The sequence below is a fragment of the Ambystoma mexicanum genome, chromosome 1q (assembly GCF_040938575.1).
Source record: "Ambystoma mexicanum isolate Mex_15411 chromosome 1q, UKY_AmexF1_1, whole genome shotgun sequence".
In the NCBI taxonomy this organism is placed as follows: Eukaryota; Metazoa; Chordata; class Amphibia; order Caudata; family Ambystomatidae; genus Ambystoma; species Ambystoma mexicanum.
Window position 1 is genome coordinate 1,344,139,985 of NC_090922.1, and position 22,287 is coordinate 1,344,162,271.

The 22,287-nt window shown below is 46.1% G+C and overlaps 1 protein-coding gene across 1 annotated transcript in view; it reads left to right on the forward strand.

Annotated features, from left to right (window-relative positions):
* LOC138547460 (calreticulin-like) overlaps nt 1-22,287 on the forward strand; it is a 281,960-nt gene that overhangs the window by 77,754 nt on the left and 181,919 nt on the right. The window contains exon 3 of the mRNA XM_069642212.1: nt 12,827-13,030. Coding sequence (XP_069498313.1) covers nt 12,827-13,030 — 204 coding nt within the window. The remainder of the gene's footprint in view (nt 1-12,826; nt 13,031-22,287) is intronic.

The following is a 22,287-nucleotide window of genomic DNA, read 5'->3' on the forward strand; positions in this document are numbered from 1 at the left end:
GAACCTTTAAACTAAAAGCGGGCTCTCAATGTCATTTTGGATTTGTAAGTGTAAGCAGACATGCTGCTGGAGTATTCATGGCGCTCATCATCCTTGCAGGGTGCTGAGCTATCGGTTTCAGCTAACCAGAAGCTTTTTAGCTCTCACATTAGAGCCAAAAACATCGGCGGATTGCTCCTCCTTCATTCTGTAAGACTGGAGATTCATACCGCTTCTCAGCCCAAATTTGGGGTTTTAGTATTCATCTATCATTATGATTTTGGAAACAGTTACAAGGGCCGTGATTCCCAACTAAAATGACTGGAACATGTAGTCCAGATTCCATTCCAGGAAAAGCTGAATCCTTTTTATGTAATGAAATGCTGCTTCTCTGAGGGAAGGGTGAGCACAGGGAATGGAATCCCACTCTTTTGACCTTCTGGTAGGCACGTTGAATAGTGGCCTGACCAACCCACTCTCCTTTGGCTCAACCCCCTCGTATGAAATGAAGGAGCGTTTCTTCAACTCACCACAGTACGCCATAACATCTTTCAATGTATTAAGAACAGTTAGCAAATATCGTTGGATGATGAGGTACTCCCAAAACATATGGGAAAATGGGCCTCCACAGAACAACACAGTGCCCAGCACATCTTGACTTTATGGTTTCCTAGTGATCACAACACATATAGCTTCCTCATCATACATAATTTCAGCTGATTTAAATTCAAGTGTCAAAACTTGCAACCCTGGTTTCCCTCTTTTCCAACTCCTCCTCACCTGAATCACCGGCGGAATCTTCTCGGAGTTCCGTCTTCTTTATCCTTCGTGTCTTTCTGATTTCTTTACTCCTTCTTTGATGCAAATACGGACGTGATTCCCCGGCGGCCACTGTGACCGGATAGGAACCAAATCCCAGAAGCCTCCCAGGAGCCAACCCACTGTTCCAGGGAAAAAGCCGTAAGCTGAAAAAACCCTGTGTGAATGGTCTTCTTCAGGTTGGTTGAAGAGTAGAAGCGAGTCCAGTCCTTTCTTCGGTGTGGTATGATCGAGAGAACTGAGAATTCGTGGCCAAAAGGCAGTTTATAGTAGCCGGTGGTGCCGAAGGAACTGAGACACTCCAGGAGCACAGGAAAATGGCCGAAAGGTAGGAGAACGCCAAGACGGCGAATCAAAGAAGGGTTGGCAAGGAGAAAGTAAACAAGATAAGTAGAAGGAAGGATAGATACAGAGACTGAGGAGTTAAAGAACTAACCTCAAGTACGATTATCAGGGATCAACCGAAAAAAGGTAAACTACCAAAAAATAGTACGTAAACCTCGGTGTAAGATAGTGGAAGAAGAGAGTAGAATAAACAACAGGAAGCAATAATAGGTAGCGAGAGATACAGAAACACAGTGCTGGTAAGATACGAAAGTACTTTGATACAACGCATCGCAGCACTGGTGCGTTGTGCATAAATACGTGCTGGCGGCCATCTTAGATGATGCATAGACCGCAACACGAAGCTTCCAGCATCCATGTTAGGTGTACTTCCATCGGTTCCAAACCTTCCAAGGTCGATACATTACATCAAGTCTTTTGTTGAGTAAGAATCTCAACACTCTTGTCTGTGCCATCTAAATTTAAGCTTTACACTGTTTCTTCCTATCTTCATCTCCTGAAGGCAGTGGATATGGATCCCAAGCCTCATAGAAAAGCAGGCTCTTTGCCGGTTTACGACAGCACTAGATCCCTCGCGTTCAGTTGAAGACATAAAGCTGGCCTTTTACCTCTCAGCAGCCCTTTCAGCCTGTGTAAGGCCAGAGCTGGGGTGCAGCCAGCATGTCCAGGATATTCTAGTTAAAAGCTTTCTGGACATCTGTCTGAAGACTAGTTGATCCAAGCACGGCAGAAGATTAGTACGCAGGAAGAAACAGGCTAGCCATAGTCCAGAATCTGGAGGGGTTGGCAAGCTCAGCATGAATCACAAGTGACACTTGGTGTGGGAACCCAAAGAAGAGCATGAAGGATATGGTAAATAAAATTAAAAAAGAAAAAATGCAATGATTTTTTTGCCCAAATTATTTTGCCAAAAAGTGTCGCAAAATAAAAACAGGCGAATAATGAACATAGAACCGAAGGATATTTATAGGCTAGCCGGGAGCCATGTACCATACATGTGTAGGGAAGTCTCTGTGCCACCGAGAGCCAGGGAGAAGGTTAGTTGTGACCCTGTGGCCAGAGAATGTGCACTGAATTCAAACTCAAAAAGATGGAAAAGCTGAAGCTGAAAGATCTGGTGCTGAACCTAAAGTCAGACGTTGGAACTTGTGACTTAAACCAAGAGGGCTCACAGAGAACCTGAGCCCAGAGGACATTCCTAAAGCGTTCCCATCTCTCTGCTGTTCCTTCTGATTCCCTTCTATCTGTACTTATATCACCTATCTGTTTTTAGTTCCATATCTAATTATTTTTTGTAATCCTTCAGCTGATTTCCTTCCCTTTGTTTCTAAACATGGTAGTATTACTCCCATGTGAATGAAACCTTCTCTTGGTTCTTACATTGCTTCTAATTCTCATCCTGTATTTTTGCTGCCATTTCTTTCTGAAATTCTAGCTTGAGTAACAAATGCTCAACTTTCATCCTTTCTTGATGCTGTTTTAGGCCTATTGTTCATTTAGTATTTTAACCTTTTCATTCTACTGAATTTGCTCTTCTTCATGTAGCTAATTATCTTCTGCTTGCTCACCCCGCTAAGTACTCATTGTTTCATGTTTTTTTAGAACTTTCAGCTGTATGCGATACAGTGGGTCACACCAGGGCCGGTCTTACAACAGATTGCACCACAGGCGGGAAGCATCGTTGGCGGCCTCCTCCATCCCCCGACCTGTGATCTCATGCATATGTCATGGGCTGAGCAGCGGGAGTGGGGACTATGAGTTAACAAAATTGTCAATAATGGCATCTGCTGAATTTCATGAACCTCAGAAAACGGCAATAAGAGGGTCAAACCCGAACAGGCCTGGTTATGTTAGTCTGCTTTTGCTCTTCATTTTTAGTAACAATGACCAGTTTGCTGCTGTGACTCGGGTCAGAGAATCGACAATTTCAGATCTATACTAATGTCATTCGTATGTCTTCAAACATTTAGCCACTCTTAAAAGGTGATGAACTGGTCTCGAACAGTGTTAATCAAACCTCTAAGAACAAGAACAAGCACCAGCAACATACCTACCGATAGCTGTACAAGCCCGTCTATCTCAGCATTAAAATACATTCATTTATGCAATATTTATTGCATCAAATATTTCACGGGAAGTTAAATATATTTAGGAGGGATACACGTAAACAATATCACTACTCCATGTGAGTGGTAAAGTCTACTTGAAACATATGCAGAGTTAACATGCATATACAATTTAACATAGCTCCCAATGTTAATGTTGGAGAGGTGGCGTTCTAAAATTATGACATTACAATGTGGACTTTGCATTGAAACATACTCCAGTGCATTACTGCGGAAGAGAAATGGCAGTTCGAGTATTGGGGTTTGTTTCGTTCATGCTTGTGAACTCTCCAAATTCTTAAATGTTTCCTTCGTGATCACTCATGTTAGCTCCCGACAGCACCATGAAACTGTAAGATCGCAAAGAAAAACAATGTCTACCATCCCAACATAAAAACAAAAACAATCAAATTCTTAAAGGGTGGAAGATGACCTTTTCTTGGGACTTGTTAAGTTTACTTTTTGCAAATTACTAGTCGCGTGCTGCTTGAATAACAGCGGGCCTTGCACATTGTGCAGTGTATAGACGAATTTCATTTCAAGGGACTTGGAGTATTGTGGGTATCAGGGGAAGCATCTTCAGTGTACCCCAAGCATAGTGTGTTTTGCCCTCCACCCTCACCCCCCAGCCTTGCAGCCCTGCGCTTTTTCACATTCTCCATTATGGTAAGGAACATTGTCCCAAGCTTGGGAGAGAAATGGACTATGCAGAAGGAGCTGCCTCCCCAGGGTGTGTTTAGCTGCTGGTGTATCAAATGCAGAAATGGGTGGCATCAAGAGCCCCACACTCTGAAACATCTTTTGCGCACTGGTTGGTCACACGACAGAAAGTGTGAGCAGGTGATTCCTCAACACTTGAACCATTTTTTAGAGACCTGGCTTTGATTAATGTGGCGTTAGCTAGTCATGGCCATATCCCAGCGTTTCTGTTAAAGGAGATCGGAAGCTGCCCCGTGCAGGGTATTTTAAAGGCCATGAATTGATGCTACAGCATGTCGCCCCCAATGGAACAAAGAAATGGAAGCATGCATCCTACAAGTCTGGGTATTTGCATTATACGGAAGGCGGGCCAACCGTCCACGGAGACGGTTTCTACTGTAGTTGCTGAGTCGCTTTCCCAAGCCAGCTGCTGTGCAGACTTCGCTCAGCTTATGGTCCAGCGCCTGCATCCATCCTTCACACCATCATTCACAAGGCGCGTTCATGTAGGTGTTTGTTTATCTCGTTAGACTAGCGTGATTGCTATTCCAAACAAAAGAAGCGCAACGACAAAGAAGAGTATAAGACAAGTCTGAGCGAACAGTGAAATGTATGAAACTCTTGCACTAAAATAAAGTCAGCAGTGCATGCCCAGGAAAGAGGGAACGACAAACAATATGCTTGGGAGCGGGAACTAGGGGGGGGCGTAGTAACTGCCAAACTGGCCCAAGCGTGGTACCGGCCCCCAGGGCCTTGCCCTCGAAGTGATTTTGGCCCGGCAAACGGACCGACCAATCCAACCCCGCTGGAACGTGCAACTGTCTAAGATCTGCTGATGGTGACACTCTTCCCAGGTCTTCCGAGAACTGGCCTTTTGATCTCCTGAGGAGAGTCGACCACCAGTGCTCGCTTCCCTTTTCATGACTACTTGAGCCTTGACAAAAGTGTCTAGCTTTGTGGCCTCCAGAGGCTGTTCTTGGATGGCCCAGTCATCTCTGCAATACCATTTTAAAATAAATAAAACGCCTATGCCGCAATAGGCCTCAACTGTGAGGACGGGAGCAGGAGGAAAGAAGTGTGCTTGCCTCCAAAGGCTGTAGTTACTGCCGGGTTTCCTGAAACAAGGCCAATCAGTGAGGGCAGGATGCAGAAACTGTTTGTATTTGCTGATTCTGCTACTGCTTGGCAGTGTGTGCTTGTGATGGGAACAACTTCATGATTTAGTGACCCACTCGCTCCTCTTTTCTGTAATGGCCAGGGCCGACAACACCAGCCAGCCCCAATCGATCCACACTTCAGTGTCAGTGTGTGCCCATAGCCTGGAGGAGGGTGCACCGCACATGCGCCCATGGGCCTGGCTGGTGCCAGCAGCGCCGGCGCCACCCGAGGCTGGGGGAAGGTAATAAAGCAACAAATGTTGCTAATTTATTTGCCAATTGCCCTGCGCTGCCTGAGGGCCGAGACCAGGCCTGTATCTTGGCCCGAACGAGGCGGGCAACTGCCCAGGCTGCAATAGCCCCGGTCCCTGGAGCCTCTGGAGGCGATAGAATTCCCCAGTTTGTGGGGCAGCGCATTGACGTGGGAAAAGTGCCTCAGGTCAGGTGCTGGCGCTGCCCCTTCCGACTGTAATGTCACGTAGTACAAAAGTACTACGTGACATTACAGAAGTCAGAGACTCCCTCTGACCACTTTTGCGCCACTTGGGGTGAGGGCATAAGCACACCAATAAAAACACTTTAGGTCCCCCTGCAGCTAAAACCAGCCCCTTCCATCACAATGCCGTCAGGAAACTGCTAATTGTGTCCCATTAGTCACTAAATGGTTTCGTGCTGGCATTGGGATGGGAGGGGATGTGCAGTGGGCTGTGGGGAGTGTGCGTGCCTTGCAGGGACGCACCGTGGGCCCTGACCCGTTTGGGCCCATAGTGCATCCCTGCAAGCCCAGAAAATGGCCAAAATAATAGTTTAAAGCAGCGCTATTTCTTTCATGCTGCTTCTTTTCCAAACTATATATCAATTACACTTTAAACCACTTCCATGGCACTGGTGATGAGTTACTTCACTATGCGGATAATAGTTTTGACCAGTGTTGCTGAGTAAATATTCTTTAAGCTACGAACCGGTTTATTTATTTATTTATGCAATGTTTGTCGGGTACATGGAGATGGATAATTTATGCATTCATGCAATGTTTCTCGGATACCTGTATCCGACACACATTGCATGAATAAATAAATATGCAGGTATCCGACAAACATTGCATGAATAAATAAATAATCCTGGTCCATGTATCCTTACAACAGTCAAGGCTTTACTGTATCAAAGCATAACCCTTGATTCCGATTCAAAGAATGTTAAAGTGATTGTTTATTGGGTTCAGGTGTCTCCTTGTCATTGCCCTTTTGGCTTAGGTTGCCTCCAAACCCCCTTCAGCATCTTGTGTTCTTAGTTGGTTGTATATACTGCATCCTGTGGCATATTCATGGTCTCTTGGTTGGTGTGCCCAGTCCTCATTATCTGCAGCGTAAGTGGGACTGGGGCATAAAATTGCTTGGGCACCAGTGAAAAAGTGGCCCACCGTTGCAGATGGCAATTAATTCCTTGTGTGACAGACTGTTTGACTTTCGGTAGGAGTTCCTTAAAGGTGTAGTTTGGGAGTGGTGCGCGGGGTGCGGCGGGAGTGATGCGCGGGTGCGGCGGGAGTGGAGCATGGGGTACGGTGGGAGTAGCGCATGGGATGTGGTCCGGGGGGCGCATTCCAAGTGTTTCGCCCTGGGCACCAAATGGACTAGAAACTGCCCTGGCCGAGGCCACAGCCTGCAGCAATTCCAGTGGTAGAATACACGTGTAACACGTTCTTTTCCCAACATTATAAAAATGAACAGGCACATTCATTTTTATAATGTTAGGAAACGCACGTGTTACACGTGTATTCTAGCACTGCCCTGCCTGAGGGCCGAGGCCACAGCCTGCAGCAGTGCCAGTGGTAGAATACACGTGTAACACGTTTGTTTCCTAATATTATAAAAATGAAGAGGCAAATTCATTTTTATAATGTTAGGAAACTAACATGTTACACATGAATTCTAGCACTGTGGACTGCTGGTGCAGCGCCCCCTAGAGGCTGACTGACGTCAGGCAGCCGCCTGTGCTGCCTGACGCAAAGACCGGCCCTGGCTTGGAGACTGTATGTAAAGGCAAAGTCCCAAAACCTTCCAGGTTTTGGGACTTTGCCTTTACATACAGTCTCCAAGCCACAGATTTCCAATTTCCGCCTGAATGTGCATGGCAAGACATGTTATGATGTGTGCATGATTGGGTGTGGTAGGTGCCTTGTCTTAGGGTTGTATTGGTCAGGACTGGTTGCTGGGTCCAGATGGCATATATCTATAGTGTTGCACATTTTAATGTGTGTGCACATTGCCCAGATTGGACTGCTTACACCTTCTCTTACATGTAAGGCAGTCCTTTACATGCTGGTTTGATTGCTGACAGGCATACTTGTAATCATGCACAGAAAACTGGGTAATATGGGGTCTCCATGCATGGTTTACAGATGCATATCAACAATTTCTAATTCTGCCCGCCATTTACTTGCATGTCGGACGGCCTTTACATGGATTCCTATGAAATCCACCTTGTTTATGCAGTTGGAAAATACACGTGGATTCCATAAAATTCAGCCATCTCCACCCTCGTGAATGTTCAGTATGAGTGGAGATGCATGTGAAATTCAAGCACAGCTGAGGGGGAAGGGAACAGTCTTTAAGCGCTGTCTCCCATCTGTGTGCACGAGACTGACGAAAACCTAGCGCAAAGCACACGTATCATAATGCAAGAGTGGGTCCTCTGTTCCAACTAAACAGATTTTTTATTAATGGTACGAATGGGAGTTTGGCTCATGGGAGTATTTTACGCAATCACTGCTGGCTGTGGAAAGTCTTGCCCCAACCTTCTGTGAAGCAATTGCAAGGGCCTTTTACTTGTTGGTGACTGGCAGGGCCCGCCCATGGTCTGAGGGCAAGTGGTGAAATGCTTCCTCCACTTGTTGCCATTCTTTCCTTTTTTTGTTTGGAGTTGTGCCACCCACCTTGTGCGCTTGTGCGCTTCAGGCGATTCCACCATTCTTTACAGTCCTCAGTGGTAGAGACTCCTGCAAAGTAGGCCCGTCCCCAATAGGTTGGTCTGCTTCCTTTTATTATTTTGATTCATGGAGGGCAAACAGTGATGCTGCCTCGTTATTAACCTCTACAACAAGCACAATTATCTCAGGGTCACTGAACATGATCTTGCTCTAGCTTCTGTCACCTCCACTTCCTTCTCCATCGCCTCTTGTCTCTCCTTTCCCACTCAGGTCCACTGAATGCCAACAGGATCCTGAAGATTATCACAAGCCCTCTCTGCAACCCTGGAGTGGATTGTAAGGAAGGCATGGTACCAACAGTAAGACAGACACAAGTGACTACAGTTCAAGGGTGTTTATTAAACTTCATCAGGGTACGATAAACTCCTAACTAATCCTAAATCTACAGATGGGAGTAAGCTGCAACCATTCAATAATAATAACGCAGTCCTAGTGGTGTCTTGTCAAAATAAAGGGGACTATACTTAAAAACCTATTGTCAATCCTTACCTCTAAATACAAATAGTGTGGGGGTAATGTTTATGAAAAAGAAAGAAGTGTTCACAAAAATGATATGTCAGGATGTTGAGGCCATTCACCTCCCTTCCCCTCGTTTTCAGCACGGAACAAGGTGGTTCACTCGAGCGTAGCACAATCTCTGGCTTCTTTAGCACGAGGACAGTTCAATAATTAGCATCAGGGCCTTCTGTGCCCAAGTCTCTTTGCCTATCAAAGTCTCTTCATGCAGAGGGCCTTATGCGACACAACAAACAATACGTTCTTTTCCTCTTACAAGTTCTCAATTCAGGTGATTCACTATTCACCCCGGATCCTCCTGAGCCTGGCTCAGATCACCTTAATACAACAATCCCTCACTTCTGGGCTCAGATCCTCTTTCACAATGTTCATAGGATATTCTTTCTCGGGTGAATCACAGTTCTCCCCGGATCCCCCTCAGCTGGGCTCAGATCCCCTTCTTAATACAATTAGTCTCCCCCTCAGCCGGGTTCGGACCAATTTCAGTTAGAATCAACTATCGAAGACTTTCAAATGTGCACAGGGTTTGTCTTGACCCGTTGCAGGACCACTTCGATTTCACAATTCCTTTTTACAATTGCCACCTTTCAGTTGGATACCTAACAATGACCTTCGAATGAGCACCCACGTGGCACCGGACCACTCTGTTTACGATATCTGTCTTGGCTTCAAAGTTCAGTCACTCATCTGCTGTTTTAATTATATTTGCGTCGCTTGTCATATATGCTTCACACACTGTTCTCTTCAGTTTTCTGTATACAATGTTGCTGCAATGAACCTCGGCTTCAGCACAGTCCGGTGTGGTATCAGTCTCCCCAACTCTCCGGCTGTGCTGACTTTACTGGTGCTGCTTTGTTATAGGAGCCAAGGACAGTACCACAGCAGCAAATGATCCTCCCCGCCATGGAGATCGACGCAGGGTTGTCCGGGTTACCTCCGACATACAATGCAGGTTTCTTTAGCTTTGATTCCGGGTCTTATGTTTCTTATTCTCGAAGGCACATTAAAGTAATGGTCTTCCTCTGAAAAGATCAAGGGCACTTCCCTCCTTGCAACCCTCTTCGGTCTTGCAGTCTTTCTCCTTGTATTAAACTGCCATCTTGGAACTGCTGCTTCCTCGTGTGCCCTGCCTTGCTCAGAGTGTGCTTTCGTGCTCTGCCTTTTATCCATGTGGGGAAGTGTGATGGAAGTCAGGTGTGTGTAATGATCAGTAATTGCCTAAATCTGCCTGACCATTGTATTGGGACATGTCAGGTATACGGCTCGGGTGTTAGTCCATTTTCTCTCACAATGAGCTGTCCATGCAAAAGATTTCTTGTTGGAAAAGGGACGTGTTTGAGTTCCTAAGTATCCTACTAGGTAGGATGGGGAAAAGGTGTTACAGGGAAGGGGATACCACGTCTCGACGTCCGTTGTCCCACTCCCTGAATACTCCTCATCTAGGTGATCCTCCTGCACTGGTCCATCCCCAGGAGCTGGATCCAAAAGCGATGGCCATGTCGTGGCCACCTGGATGACAGATCCCTGGGGATTAGCAGGTGAGACACCTTCAGGTTTCTCACTGGATGTATTCTGTTTTTCAAAATGTCCACCAGAACTCTTCCACTTATAATTTCATGTGATATTGGTCTTTTTCAGAAAACTCAGCATTTTGTATGAAGTCCACCTGCAGTAGCAGTATTTTCAAATGAACGTCTGCTGAATTTTCCAATTGTCCACCTACTGTACTTGGATAACCACTGATGTATCAGTATTCTCAAAATCAGCTAGATTTCTACGAAACAGTACATGCAGCAATGGTATTCACTGTATGCAGATTTTTATGTGAGAAATCCACTGAAACCATGATGATGGCCTAAAGATCAAAAACAGCATGTACTTGAGCACTAAAGCAAGTCTTTAAAGCCAAATGTTAAGTCGATAGGATGATACTTGCTGAAATTCTCCGCACTTTGAGAGTAACACATGTGACAAATCTAGCAATGTTGTCAATCCTTTCCCAGTGAAGGTCTCTCTTCATGTGGCCAGGAAAAGGCAGAAGCTACCTGATCCTGACCCTGGGGGAGGCTATCTGAGGGAGGACCACATGAGAGGAGACAACCCTCATGGAAGTGGGATAGAGTCGTTAGGTCAAACATGGTATCCCCCTGCTTCATTAAGAACTAACCACACTGCTTCACCTCCCCATTCTTTTATGGTATTTTGTAGGGTGGATAAAGAATCTCTGTTGTTTACTGATCAACAACTTTATGTGCATACCTCCCCCTTTCATGTACTCGGACTTAGGTACGCCCCCTCTTTTATAACACTGAGATGAGGCAGAGGGATGGAGTGATGAAGATCACTAGACGCGGCAAACCAACGATGCGTTCTAGTAATCGGAAGATGTTAACAGGTGCCGGGACATTAAAATATGGAACACCTGAACAGAACGGAGGAGCCAGCCCTCCCGACGATGGTTGGGACAGGGAGGAAAGCAAGCTTTAGATTGCAGCGAAGAGGCTGGCAAGGACGGCATCCAAGGAAGTGAGGTGGAAGAGTGTTTGCAATGCTGCCATACTGAGCAGAAGGAGCTGCCGAGCGAAGGAGAAGGCCAGGCAGGAACCAAAAAGCCGAAGAGTATGCTTATCCAAGCAGCAGATGGACAGCGGAGGAAACCTTGAGACGCAAGGGACGCCAAAGCTGCCAGAGAATACCAGTAAGCCCAGAGAAGGAGATTCGGATACTAGGGCGCTTCAGGGTGGATGCCGGATGCCTTTAGTAAAGAGCAAAAACCCACACAAGGGATATGGGACATTTAACACAGTTGGAAAAGGGTTGGTGGCCCGACATATGAAAAATATAATTTCCTGTATACAGAAACCAGTGAATGCTAATGAAGAGTGCGAATCTGGGATTTGCACTTGAATATTGAGAGGACTCAAAAAGCCCTGGCAGGAGCTTAAACCAGACATACAGTGAGCCTGGGACCTGCACACATGTAGCAAAATAAAACCGTGGCAGGAGAGTAAACCAGGGATTAGATCGACGGGGCAGAAACCCCCGGGAAGAACTGAGAAAACAGGGGAAGAAACCCCTCTTTTTGAATTGTAAAGAAGCATACCCCTTTTCTGAAAAAGGCATCAGTGGTCCAGAGAAAGAACTGTAAAGTGTTGTGTAAAAGGAGAAAACTCAAGGGAAGAGCCATCCTTTGGAATTGTAGAATATATGAGAAATGACATGTTGAATAACCAGAAAGACTCTAGGGGAAGGGAAGGCCTCTTCTCTAATGGAACTATATTCATTTTTGTTTCCTGCACCTTTGAGACTTTATATTTGGAACTTTGGAAGGAAGCTGCAGGTGTACAGCCAAGATACACCCTGAGTTCATGCTATATTGAGTTTAGTGTGTGAGGGTCAGTTTAGGGTTTTGGACACAGGACAGAGACATCCTGACACAGACGTTCCTTAGTTTTGTTGAGGCAGGGAACCCCCTCTTAGGGTTAGGGACAGGTAAGATTTCCCCAACTTCTCTTTTTATTTTGATAATAACAGTCTTCATTCAATACAAAACTTGCTACTATGTTCGAATCTTACTCTTGATCCCTCACACAGAGTATAGAAATGTGTTTCCACTCGATACAGCGCAAAACATTGGTACTTCAGGGGGATATGTGGTAAATGTAGTATCCAAGGGGGATCAGAACATTAACTCTGTAGCAAAAGTAAAGACTGATATGGAAGAGCAATGATGTGTAATGCATTGATTGATTTTAACATGATTTTGGATAAAATCAGAGCCATAATCTAAGCGCTCTGAAGCATAGTGTGTAGATGCAGTACTTTCTTTGTACGCTGACTGACCCCTTCACATAATAAGATGCATTTAAGTTGTATGTATTCAAAATACCATGTACTTGCTTATCCTTTAGTGCCAAAGGGGAGACAAAATGACTAGTGTTGCACTGTACAAGACTACTTTAGATTACAATCAACACCTTCATACCATGCCATAAAGAGGACTTTAAGGTTTCATTACTTACTGATGAAAAGTCTGACAATCACGTTAATTGCAAAGTTGTTTCAATAAATATGTTAATATTAAATCAATTGACTTTGTGCATGATTGCCTTTTTTATTACTTGATTTAATTGTTTAATAGAAAAACAATTTTTACACGATTTCTCCTTTGATTGCCTTTTATTATTAAAAACCAGAATCTGTGTTTTTCTCCTTTTAAGGTCTGCAGACTACTGAGGATGCTAAGTTTTACGCAATATCATCAAGATTTGAGCCTTTCACTAATGAGGGCCAAACTTTGGTCATTCAGTTTACAGTAAAACATGAGCAGAACATTGACTGTGGCGGTGGCTACATCAAACTGTTTCCAGCTGATCTGAAACAAGAGGAAATGCATGGTGACTCTAAATATTACATAATGTTTGGTAAGTTTTCTGAACACCTCTATTTATGCCACCTGACTTAAGTGACAACACTGAATCTTGAGCTGCATTTTTCTTTCCTCTTTTCTGGATAGTGGTGTGTCATTTTTTAATAGACCATCTGAAGTTCATGTTGCAGAACAATATTAGTTGATTTCAGCAAACATTCAGGCATGCTGCAGCAGGGCACATGCACACCCGAATTTTCTGGAGTTACAGTGCAACCCGATTTTGGGAAAGATATTGCAATTACCATTCTGGAAATTCTAGTAGACATTATAATTGGTTCCTACTGCATCCAAGTGCAACATTTGTTTTTGAACATTGATCTATAAAGGCTTTATTCACAAAGATTTCCACTGGAGCAAATCAGGAGATGCCCATGAGCATCTCAGATTTGCACCTATTACCTTATACCTGATTCACACCTAATGCACAAACACTACAACTGAAGCCTAATCTGGAAATGCGTGGAGTATCCAAGATGAGATGCTCGAGTGCAAATCTTTGTGTTTCAGGCCTGTCATATAATCAAGTGTACTCCACAAAAGAGGCTTGCCAAAGACTGACTGTCTTGACTGGCGTCTTGGCTATCTTGCTCCCTTAGATCCACCAACCCACTCCCTCCACTCTCCTCCTCACCTGAGCTGTTTGATGGTGATGGGTCTTCACTTAGGTGTCTTCTGGTAAGGTAATCCTTCTCTTTCTTTTGTAGCAAGTGCATTCCTCGGGGTAGAAGCCACAGTGACTATCTGTGAGCTGCAGACCTGTGGCTCCTATCCCGGGGACAGGCAAAAGGGAAGGAGGGGAAAAAAGCGCAAAGCTTAAAAAAAACCTCTTGATGATTTCAGGTAAGCTTCCAAAGTTGGCAAATTGATAAGGTGCTGTGCAGAAATGGAGTAGGTATTCAAGGCTTTGTGGGTCCACCGCAGAAGCCGTCCACACTTCAAAAGAAAACAACAAGAGAAAGAGCCACAAGGAGAAGCCCCAGGTTCCAAGGTGGAAGCGCTGCAGGGAAGGATGGCAAGCCGCAGCCGCAGCTGGGACCTGAAGCGAGGAGTCAGGCAGAAGGCAAAGCGGAGATGGAGGGAACGAACAAAAGGGGAAAGAGAGAAAAGCAGTAATGGCAGGCGACGCACAACGTGAGAGAAAGGAAGGATGGGCAGAGACCCAAAGAGACAGGAAAGCTTTGTGCGAAGCAGAAAGGGAAAACACAAGCGCATTAACCAGAGAGACTAGCGAGTCAGAACGGTTGCAACGCATCGGCCGCTGGGAGTGAGAGTGTAAAGTACCTCCCAGCGGCCATAGTGGTGCAAAAGACTAGACGTGTAATGCGCGTTAGAAAGAAAATGTGATGGGAATATCAATGGCCGCGGGGACCGCGGCTCGCTCTCCAGCATGGCAGCAGTCTCCATGTACGACAGCGTATGACACTGAAGCATAGCAGGGTTTTATTTAACAAAACAGGTTTTTGAAACTAAACTAAGCATATCAATTGGTCTGTGTCCCAGGTTCATGCTGTGGACACTCAATCCTGAGTTTATATTGTTTTCCACATCCTGCTTCTCGCAACATTCCTCCCCTTTGGTTTAATGTGGTGCTCACACTCTGTATCACCAAAGGTATGACCAAGGTTACTTCCGCTGGGCTTGGCCTTCATGAACTGTATATGCTCAGGGATTGCCAGGTTGGAGTGCCTTCCCCACTTCTCTGACCTTGATTTGAGACAATCTTATTTATTTCTTAGATCAAGTACCTGACCTTTCTCCTCCTCACTACTTCTCTACACGTGCAATACTACTGTTGCTACCCGACATCACGCTGCATGCGTGTTCCTTCTTTGCCGTGAGCTCAGTTCCTTCAGTTTGGGGTTCTTCTCCCGCCATAGACCAAGCATGCCTCCTTATTCCATCCTGTGCTGGTTGGCTTCTCCCTTGCTAGCGTTCAGGTCTCATCCTCCAACCTCCTGATCTTAACCTCCAGCTACCTCTCTGATGTTCTCCAACCACATCCTGTTCTTTTCCAGACCCCTCCTTCTGATGTCTTTCAGCCACGACCTGTGCTTCCTCAACCACCTCCTCCTAATGATCTGTAGCCAACTCCTGTTCTTTATCTACTACCTCCTTCGCCCCTCTTGTCACAACCTCCTCCACTGCATGTCTTCTTGCCTCTCTAAACTCCAACTGCCTTCTTTATAAATCTCCAACTAATTGTAACTTCCCCCAAACACCCTCGTTGTCTGACTAAGAGTCAGGGATTTGATAGTGTTGTAACCCCGCTACTTGGGCTAGGCTTTCTGTGAGGGTCTGCATCTGGGAAGGCAAATGAGAGAAGGTTTGTGATGGGTTGTCTGCACTCATGTCAGCTGTGCTTAGGTTGAGCTTTTGAGGCTGGACTGGCCCTTTTATGTCTGGTCTTCACTTTGATCTGTCCTTCCCAGACATCCATTCCTGCCTGGGGGAATATTTGTAGAAAGTGAGTGTAGACCTTCGTACTGTTGAGAATTAATATGATTTTGAACTGTTCAGTGGGTTTGTGGGCAGGGAGCCACTCGAGGGTGAAACCTTTCTCGTAGCACTGCACAGGTTGGCAGTGCAAGTCTCACAGGCATTTTACATGTACCTCTGCTTTTCTAAGTGAGTCCTTGTTGTCAGTGCTAGAGAAAAAGGAGTTGTACGCTACATGTTCTTGTGAACTCGCAAAGCTTTGTTTGCTGGAAGGGATGGTATCGGCCAGTGTAACGGTTCTCAGGAGGTTGGATGGCATTCCATGGGATTTGTCTTCATGTAATTTAAGCATACCTCTATGGCAACAATTTTCCTAGGTACTTTCAGTTGATGATCCCCTGCCAAAGGAGGGGACAAAGTGGGGTAGCATGGGGATCTTCCCCATACCACTCTGAGACCCATCACCCATTAGCTTGAGGGCTCTCAGACCCCTTGGCTAACACACTATGGGCCTCATTAGGACCCTGGCGGAGAGGGTATTACGCCAGCGTAGTGCATGGCGTACCTCTCCGCCATACTACGAGTTCCCGTAGCGCCATGGCGGCCTTTTCCGCCTGGTTTTACCAGGCGGAGAAAACCATGGCGCTACGGGACCTCGTTGTTAATTACGCCACCGTATTTTACGGTGGCGTAATTAACTCCTTCCCCACTCCCATTATACCCTATGGGGCAAAAATGGGAATGGGGAAGGGCAGAATGGGGATTGGGGATTTACCGCCCCGCCAAGGTCGGAATGGGGCGGTAAATCCGCCAACCCCCATGGCGCTATCGGCGGCTTTCCGCCATGCTTCGCGGTGCATTTAGCACCGCGAAATCCGCCTGGGTCGTAATGAGGCCCTATATGTTACCAGAGTCAAGCAGGGGGCTTTGTCACAGACACTATATGTGTATCAGTAAAAACAATGTCTATGTCTATTGTGTCACAGATGGCATAGAAAAACACTATTAGTCTTGGAGATAAAGGGTGTTTATTAAAATGTTGTGGGCCCTAAGCCCATTCCCCCTCTTTCCTGTCTCCCATGGAATTTCCTCCCTAACCCAGGCATTTGTAACTCCTGTTTCGTACTACTGAATGATAACCCCTAATGTCTAAGGTATGTCTTGGACTAATTGTAGGCTCATGGACTCTCTCAATGACTTCCTAACTTTCCGTCCTCTCACTAAGGGTTAGCCTTCTAATTGGAAATTGGGTTTGTGCTTTACACTCATGCCCATGCTTACCACCTTCCTTTTACTATCCCTTCTGACACTCCTCCCTCCAGTCTGTTTTCCCTCTAATGTTTCACTCCTCCTCCCTCTTGGCTCCACCTTTTGATGTCCCTTTTCCTCCCACACTACTTTACTACTTCTCCCACTACTACTCTCCTCCTCCCACTACTACTCTTTTCTTGACACTACTACTCTCCTCCTCCTACTGCTACTCTCCCCCTCTCACTACTACTTTCACCCTCCCCCTACTACTCTCCTTCTCCCACTGTTACTCTCCTCCCCACACTCCTACTCAAACACCCTCCTTTCACTAGTACCATTTGCTTCTCATCCACTCTTTGCACTAACTTCTACTCCTTGCCACACAAATGCGAACACTCACACTGCAGAACCACTTTCACTCCTAAACCAATGCCTCACCTTCTCCACAAGCTATCGCTCTGTCCTCCCTCCTGCTGATCTCTTGGTCTTCCACTGCCGACCTCACCCAAATAACCAATGCTTCCTCTCCAGTACTTAAATTTCACTCCCTCTGTACTGATTGGACAGCTTTCCCTGGCAAACCTGTCTTCCCCACCTAAGTTATATATCTGCATGGGGAGTTTTCAAAAGGGGGCTAAACCCTCTCCACTTTCTGTGCACAGGCTTGCTGCATAATGGGCCTAGCGGCGTACGAAATTCAATTACCACGTTTCTGTTTAGCAGTCTGCTCACCAGGACCATCCTGAAAAGTTTGGGGAATAGTATTTCAGGGTTTAGGAGAATGTTGCTTATAAATGCGTAATGGCGTCAGACTCTGCTGATCCCTTGTGGTGAGTTTCTGCGTTACAGCAGTGCACGAATGCAGCCTGTGTCTTCCTCTCTCTCCAGGCTGCTGCGATCTGGTCTCTGCGTCGCTGTTGTTGTCTTTAATGTGCAGCTCTGTTGGTACGTCAGGCCAGCTGGTGTTCTGGTTTTCTTGTTCCCGCTCTCATCCTTCATCCTGGCAGTATCTGCACCTGATGGAAAACACTGGAGAGCATTTGTACTTAGAGGCAAGGCTGGAAATAAGGGTCTGCAAACACACATACTGGCACTTGGTTGGGGGGAATGGTTTGGTGCCCTCTTTGTTGTATTTTCTATCAGGGCTAGGGCTGCCTCTGAATTGCTTTGTGGCAGGACTCCCTCCCACCATCTAGTTCAGGGTACTACACCTTGTCACAACTGGTTATTAAAAAAATCAACTGAAACCAATAGACAACTCTTAATAGCAATAATATGTTGCAAGATGCAACAGTAATCAACATTTTCCTTAGTAGATCAATCAATAGAAATAACTGGATCTATTTGTAATTAGTAAACTTTAGTTTCCACCAGTAAAGAGGCATGTCCAGCAAAAACCTAAGTTCTCCCATTATAGGTGTTTGAAAACCGTCTCCCTGTTTTATGGCAAATGCTATAAACAATGTACTAAGCTATCCAGTGGGACATCACATGCTTAGCTAAATATGTGAAGACGATGAAACAATCATTACTATGTGCCAATTCTTTCATAAATTAGATTAGTACGCTTTTCCACATTCCCATTGTTGTAATAGACATTATTAAATTGTCACTAATCTGTCAAATTGACTTACCATCTATGGAACTACCGCTGGCATCATTGCCATCATTTGTTGTGGTGGTAATAGCACCATACACATGCAGGCAGGCCTCTTGCTTCTGGGTTGACAAGCTCATAATCAGGCAGATCAGTGAAACAGTTGGTAACGGTAGTACTGCCTGTTACTACTAATACTATTACCAACACAACACGTAATAAAGGCTCTAGTATTCTTAATGCATATTGTCACATTTACCTGCATGGACCTGTGGTTTGTGATTAACCTCTACAATGGAAATAGAATTTGCCTGTTTGTAAAAGATGTATACTTGTATTAAACTGAGTAGTATTATTTTGCTAAACAAGTCTTCCAAATCAGTCCTGGTATTTGCAAGGCAACTAACAAGTTTCCAACTTAATGCTTGATTCAGAAAGGATTTCTCAGGAGAAAAGTTTAAGATTACTGCAGCATCCTGTTGTTACTTTATTAGTTAATATATTCACTGGTAAACTTTGGCGATGGATGGCGCATTTTAGAGATAGTCATGTGCAAATAGAATTGCATTAGATGTAGTCAACTCCATCTTGCAAATGTACTGGGTATCTCAAGGATATGGGCTCAATAGCTTAGAAATGCCCCAGACTTTGCTAGTTTAGCTCCAGTACAAGTCTTTGTGAATAAATGACAAGACCTCTGGGTTAACTTCGAGATGCACCTAACCTGATCATGTCAGAGTTTGAAATTGCTAGGAGTCATTTAGCTCCTACTTAAAGCCTTGTAGAGCCTGGTTAGGTATATAACTGTTGTGGTATGCTTGGTTGTGATAGTGTGTGATTTGGAAAGAAGGGAGATGTGTTGTATTGTGCTTGGCATTAATGCAGGTGCTTGGGGATGTAAGAGAGGTTTGGTGTGTCAGTGAGAATGTTATGCTGTTATGCTGTGAGTGAGGGAATGCCTGTACTAAAGGTTCCATACTATGTCAGTTGAAGAGCTCCAGTTAACATCTTAACGTAACTGACTGAAGCTGATTAAAGCAACCTGCTGGAACATACCCGATGTGCTTCATTTCACTGGCGATGAGCTGGTCTTTCTGGGAGGCCAGGAAAAAGAACCTGTGTACAAGGAGAAGAAGTTTAAGGAGTCACGTCTCCTGCCGGGGGTGCAGAAGAGTAGGAGGAGGAACCACTGCCCCCACAAGTAAGTGTCAGAATCGGAAACTACCACCCCCGATGACTCCTCACCTGACTCCTTAGAGGAATCCACCTGGATAGAAGTCTTAGGTCTTCTTCTCCCCTCCTTCTTGATCTCCTCCGGATCTTCGTCCGTCTTGAAACTCTTCCTTCCCTTCTTGTCCTTCTTATGCTCGTAGAGATAGGGACGGGCTCCGTTTGAGGCCACCCTGACAGTGGTGAGAACAAGCTGTCCGGTGGACCCAGGGGAGCCAGTGCCTTGACGCCAGGGAAAAAGCCAGTGACGGCAGAAAAAACCCTGTTAGATGACGAGTCCTTGCTGGCAGGGAGAGTGTCGGAAGTGGAGGATGCCGATGAATAGTAATTCAGCAAACAGTACTTAAGTCCAAGTATAACAGGACGAGGTATGCTGATGTCGGAAAGGATTGGAAGAGTGTCCACTGCGTTCAAGGAAAGCTGAAGCGGATGCTGCACACGAGCAGTCAGGAGGGAAGGTACCAGCTATTACGCAGGTAAGAGGGAGAGAGAGTGTGAGCAGGTGCAGGTGAGCGAGAGAGAGTGGAAGATGAGAGAACGAACAGAAGCGAAAGTGAGCAAGAAAGGGAGAGAGTGTGAAAGAGTGAGAGAGAGCGAGCGGGAGCGAAAGCGGGTGAACGAGAGTAAGGAATCGAGAGAAAGAGTGAGAGAGAGCGAGCGGGAGCGAAAGCGGGTGAACGAGAGTAAGGAATCGAGAGAAAGAGAGAGAGAGAGCGAGGGGGAGAGAAAGCGGGTGAATGAGAGTAAGGAATCGAATGAAAGAGAGAGAGAGAGCAAGCGAGAGAGAAATAGCGAAGGGACGCGGAGGATAGTAACAATACGGAACCCAGCACAAAAGGGAAGAGAGAGCAGATACGAGGGAGTGGACAGAAGGCCGTGAGACGGAATGAACCGAGACACAGGGAAAGCAGAAGCGGGCAAAGTACTAAGGAGTAAAGAATCAAAGGACCAAGCTCGAGGAGCGGCACTGCAGGCGAAGTTAGCGAAAGGCTGACAATGTGAGATGCAACGCACAGCGTTGTGGGCGTGGCTACCTTTTAAAGGGAAAAGACCAGAAAAGACTAGAACGGTAAAAGGACCGCAGGGTGCCTAAGTAAACCTACATCTTTCCCACAGTGTCCAGGGTCGCGTTGTGACAATAAGTCCCATCACCCAGGATGTAGAAGGACGGAAGAGCTTTTGCGAAGTTAAGAGGGAGCTGCTGCCAAAGTGGAATGAGGGGAGGGGGGGCTGTGTTTCCATTAGAAGTGCCAGGGCATGGAAGCCGTGTACACTATCTAAAAAGAGCCAGGTTGAGAAAGCGTAGCCAATAAAGTGGCAGAAGAGTATTTAATGCTGAGTGAAAGAGCCCAGTGCTTGTCAGGGCTTCGCTAGCACAGTAAATGGCACTGATGAACTCTAAGGAAATCTCTGGGATGCGCTGCCCAAAATGGATGCATAAGTGATGATAATGGCCGCATCAGATGGCACTCAGCTAATGGAAGTGTGCAGCTGGAACACTACTAACTACACCTCCTCAGAGGTATCCTTCCTCAGAGGTATCCTTCCTTTCCTCTCCTTCCCCCAAAAGCTCACTGTCTCCAGAGCCCTGGTTCTCTCGAAGCTGGACTACTGTAACAGCCTCTATCTAAATCTTCCTGCCTCTACTCTCCGCCCTTTGCAACTCATCCAGAACAGGACTGCAAGACTTGTCCTTGGCCTCAAGCACAGGGACCGTATCTCTCCAGGACTGAAATCACTACACTGGCTCCCAGTGGCTGCGAGGATTAAGTTCAAAACCCTCTGCATTGTCCACAAGGCCTTCTGGGGCTTTGGCCCAAAATACCTTCAACTTTCTCTTCCGAAATATCTTCCTTCTCGAGCTCTTCGCTCATCCACCTCCAACTACCTCAGGGTCAGCCACTTCTCCAAGCAACGAGCTGGGGGTAGATCTCTCTCCACAGCAGCGGCCTCCCTCTGGAACAGCCTTCCTGCCTCCCTGAAACTTGAGGAGAACCATCTCCGGTTCCGGAAGCACCTCAAAACCTTCCTCTTTGCTTCCGCTTTCTCTCCCTCTCTCCCCTGCTAAAATCACTGAACCTGCACTGAATCTTCTACTGGGCCACTCACCGATCTCGGTCCTTGGCCCAGCCACTCTTCCCTGCACTGCCTACCTGCACTACGGGACTGTCTCTGTATCCTACAACCCCTTCTCCCGGCACTTACCTTGCACTTGCCACCAGCTGGCCCTATTATTTATCTTGTATTCTACTAACCATGTACTGCACTTTCCTTGCACTTGCCACCAGCTGGCCCTATTATTTATCTTGTATTCTACTAACCATGTACAGCACTTTTCCCCCTCTCCCCTTCCCCTGGCACTTTTCCCAGTCCCCTCTACCCTTGCACTTGCACGATCTGAATGACACCTGGCCTAGTAGGATCGATGTCTGTCTCCCCTTGTTCCCCCCCTGCCTCGTCGCGCCTTGAAACACTTGTGTATAGGCACGTTACAAATGCCATATCATATCATATCATATCATGATAGGGATGTGTTGGCTCTGACCCTCAGAAACCGGAACAGTCTTAGTGTGTGACGGGGAGAGTATTTGCCACTTAACAGCTGTGCTGGGGTAAATAGGTGTGAGCCAACCAGTGGTGACATCATGACTCTGCTGGTTGTGATGGTGGAGCCATGGAATTCCGATGTGGGTTACTATTCTTGTTATCGCTCTGTTTCGTTACCGTGGGCTCAC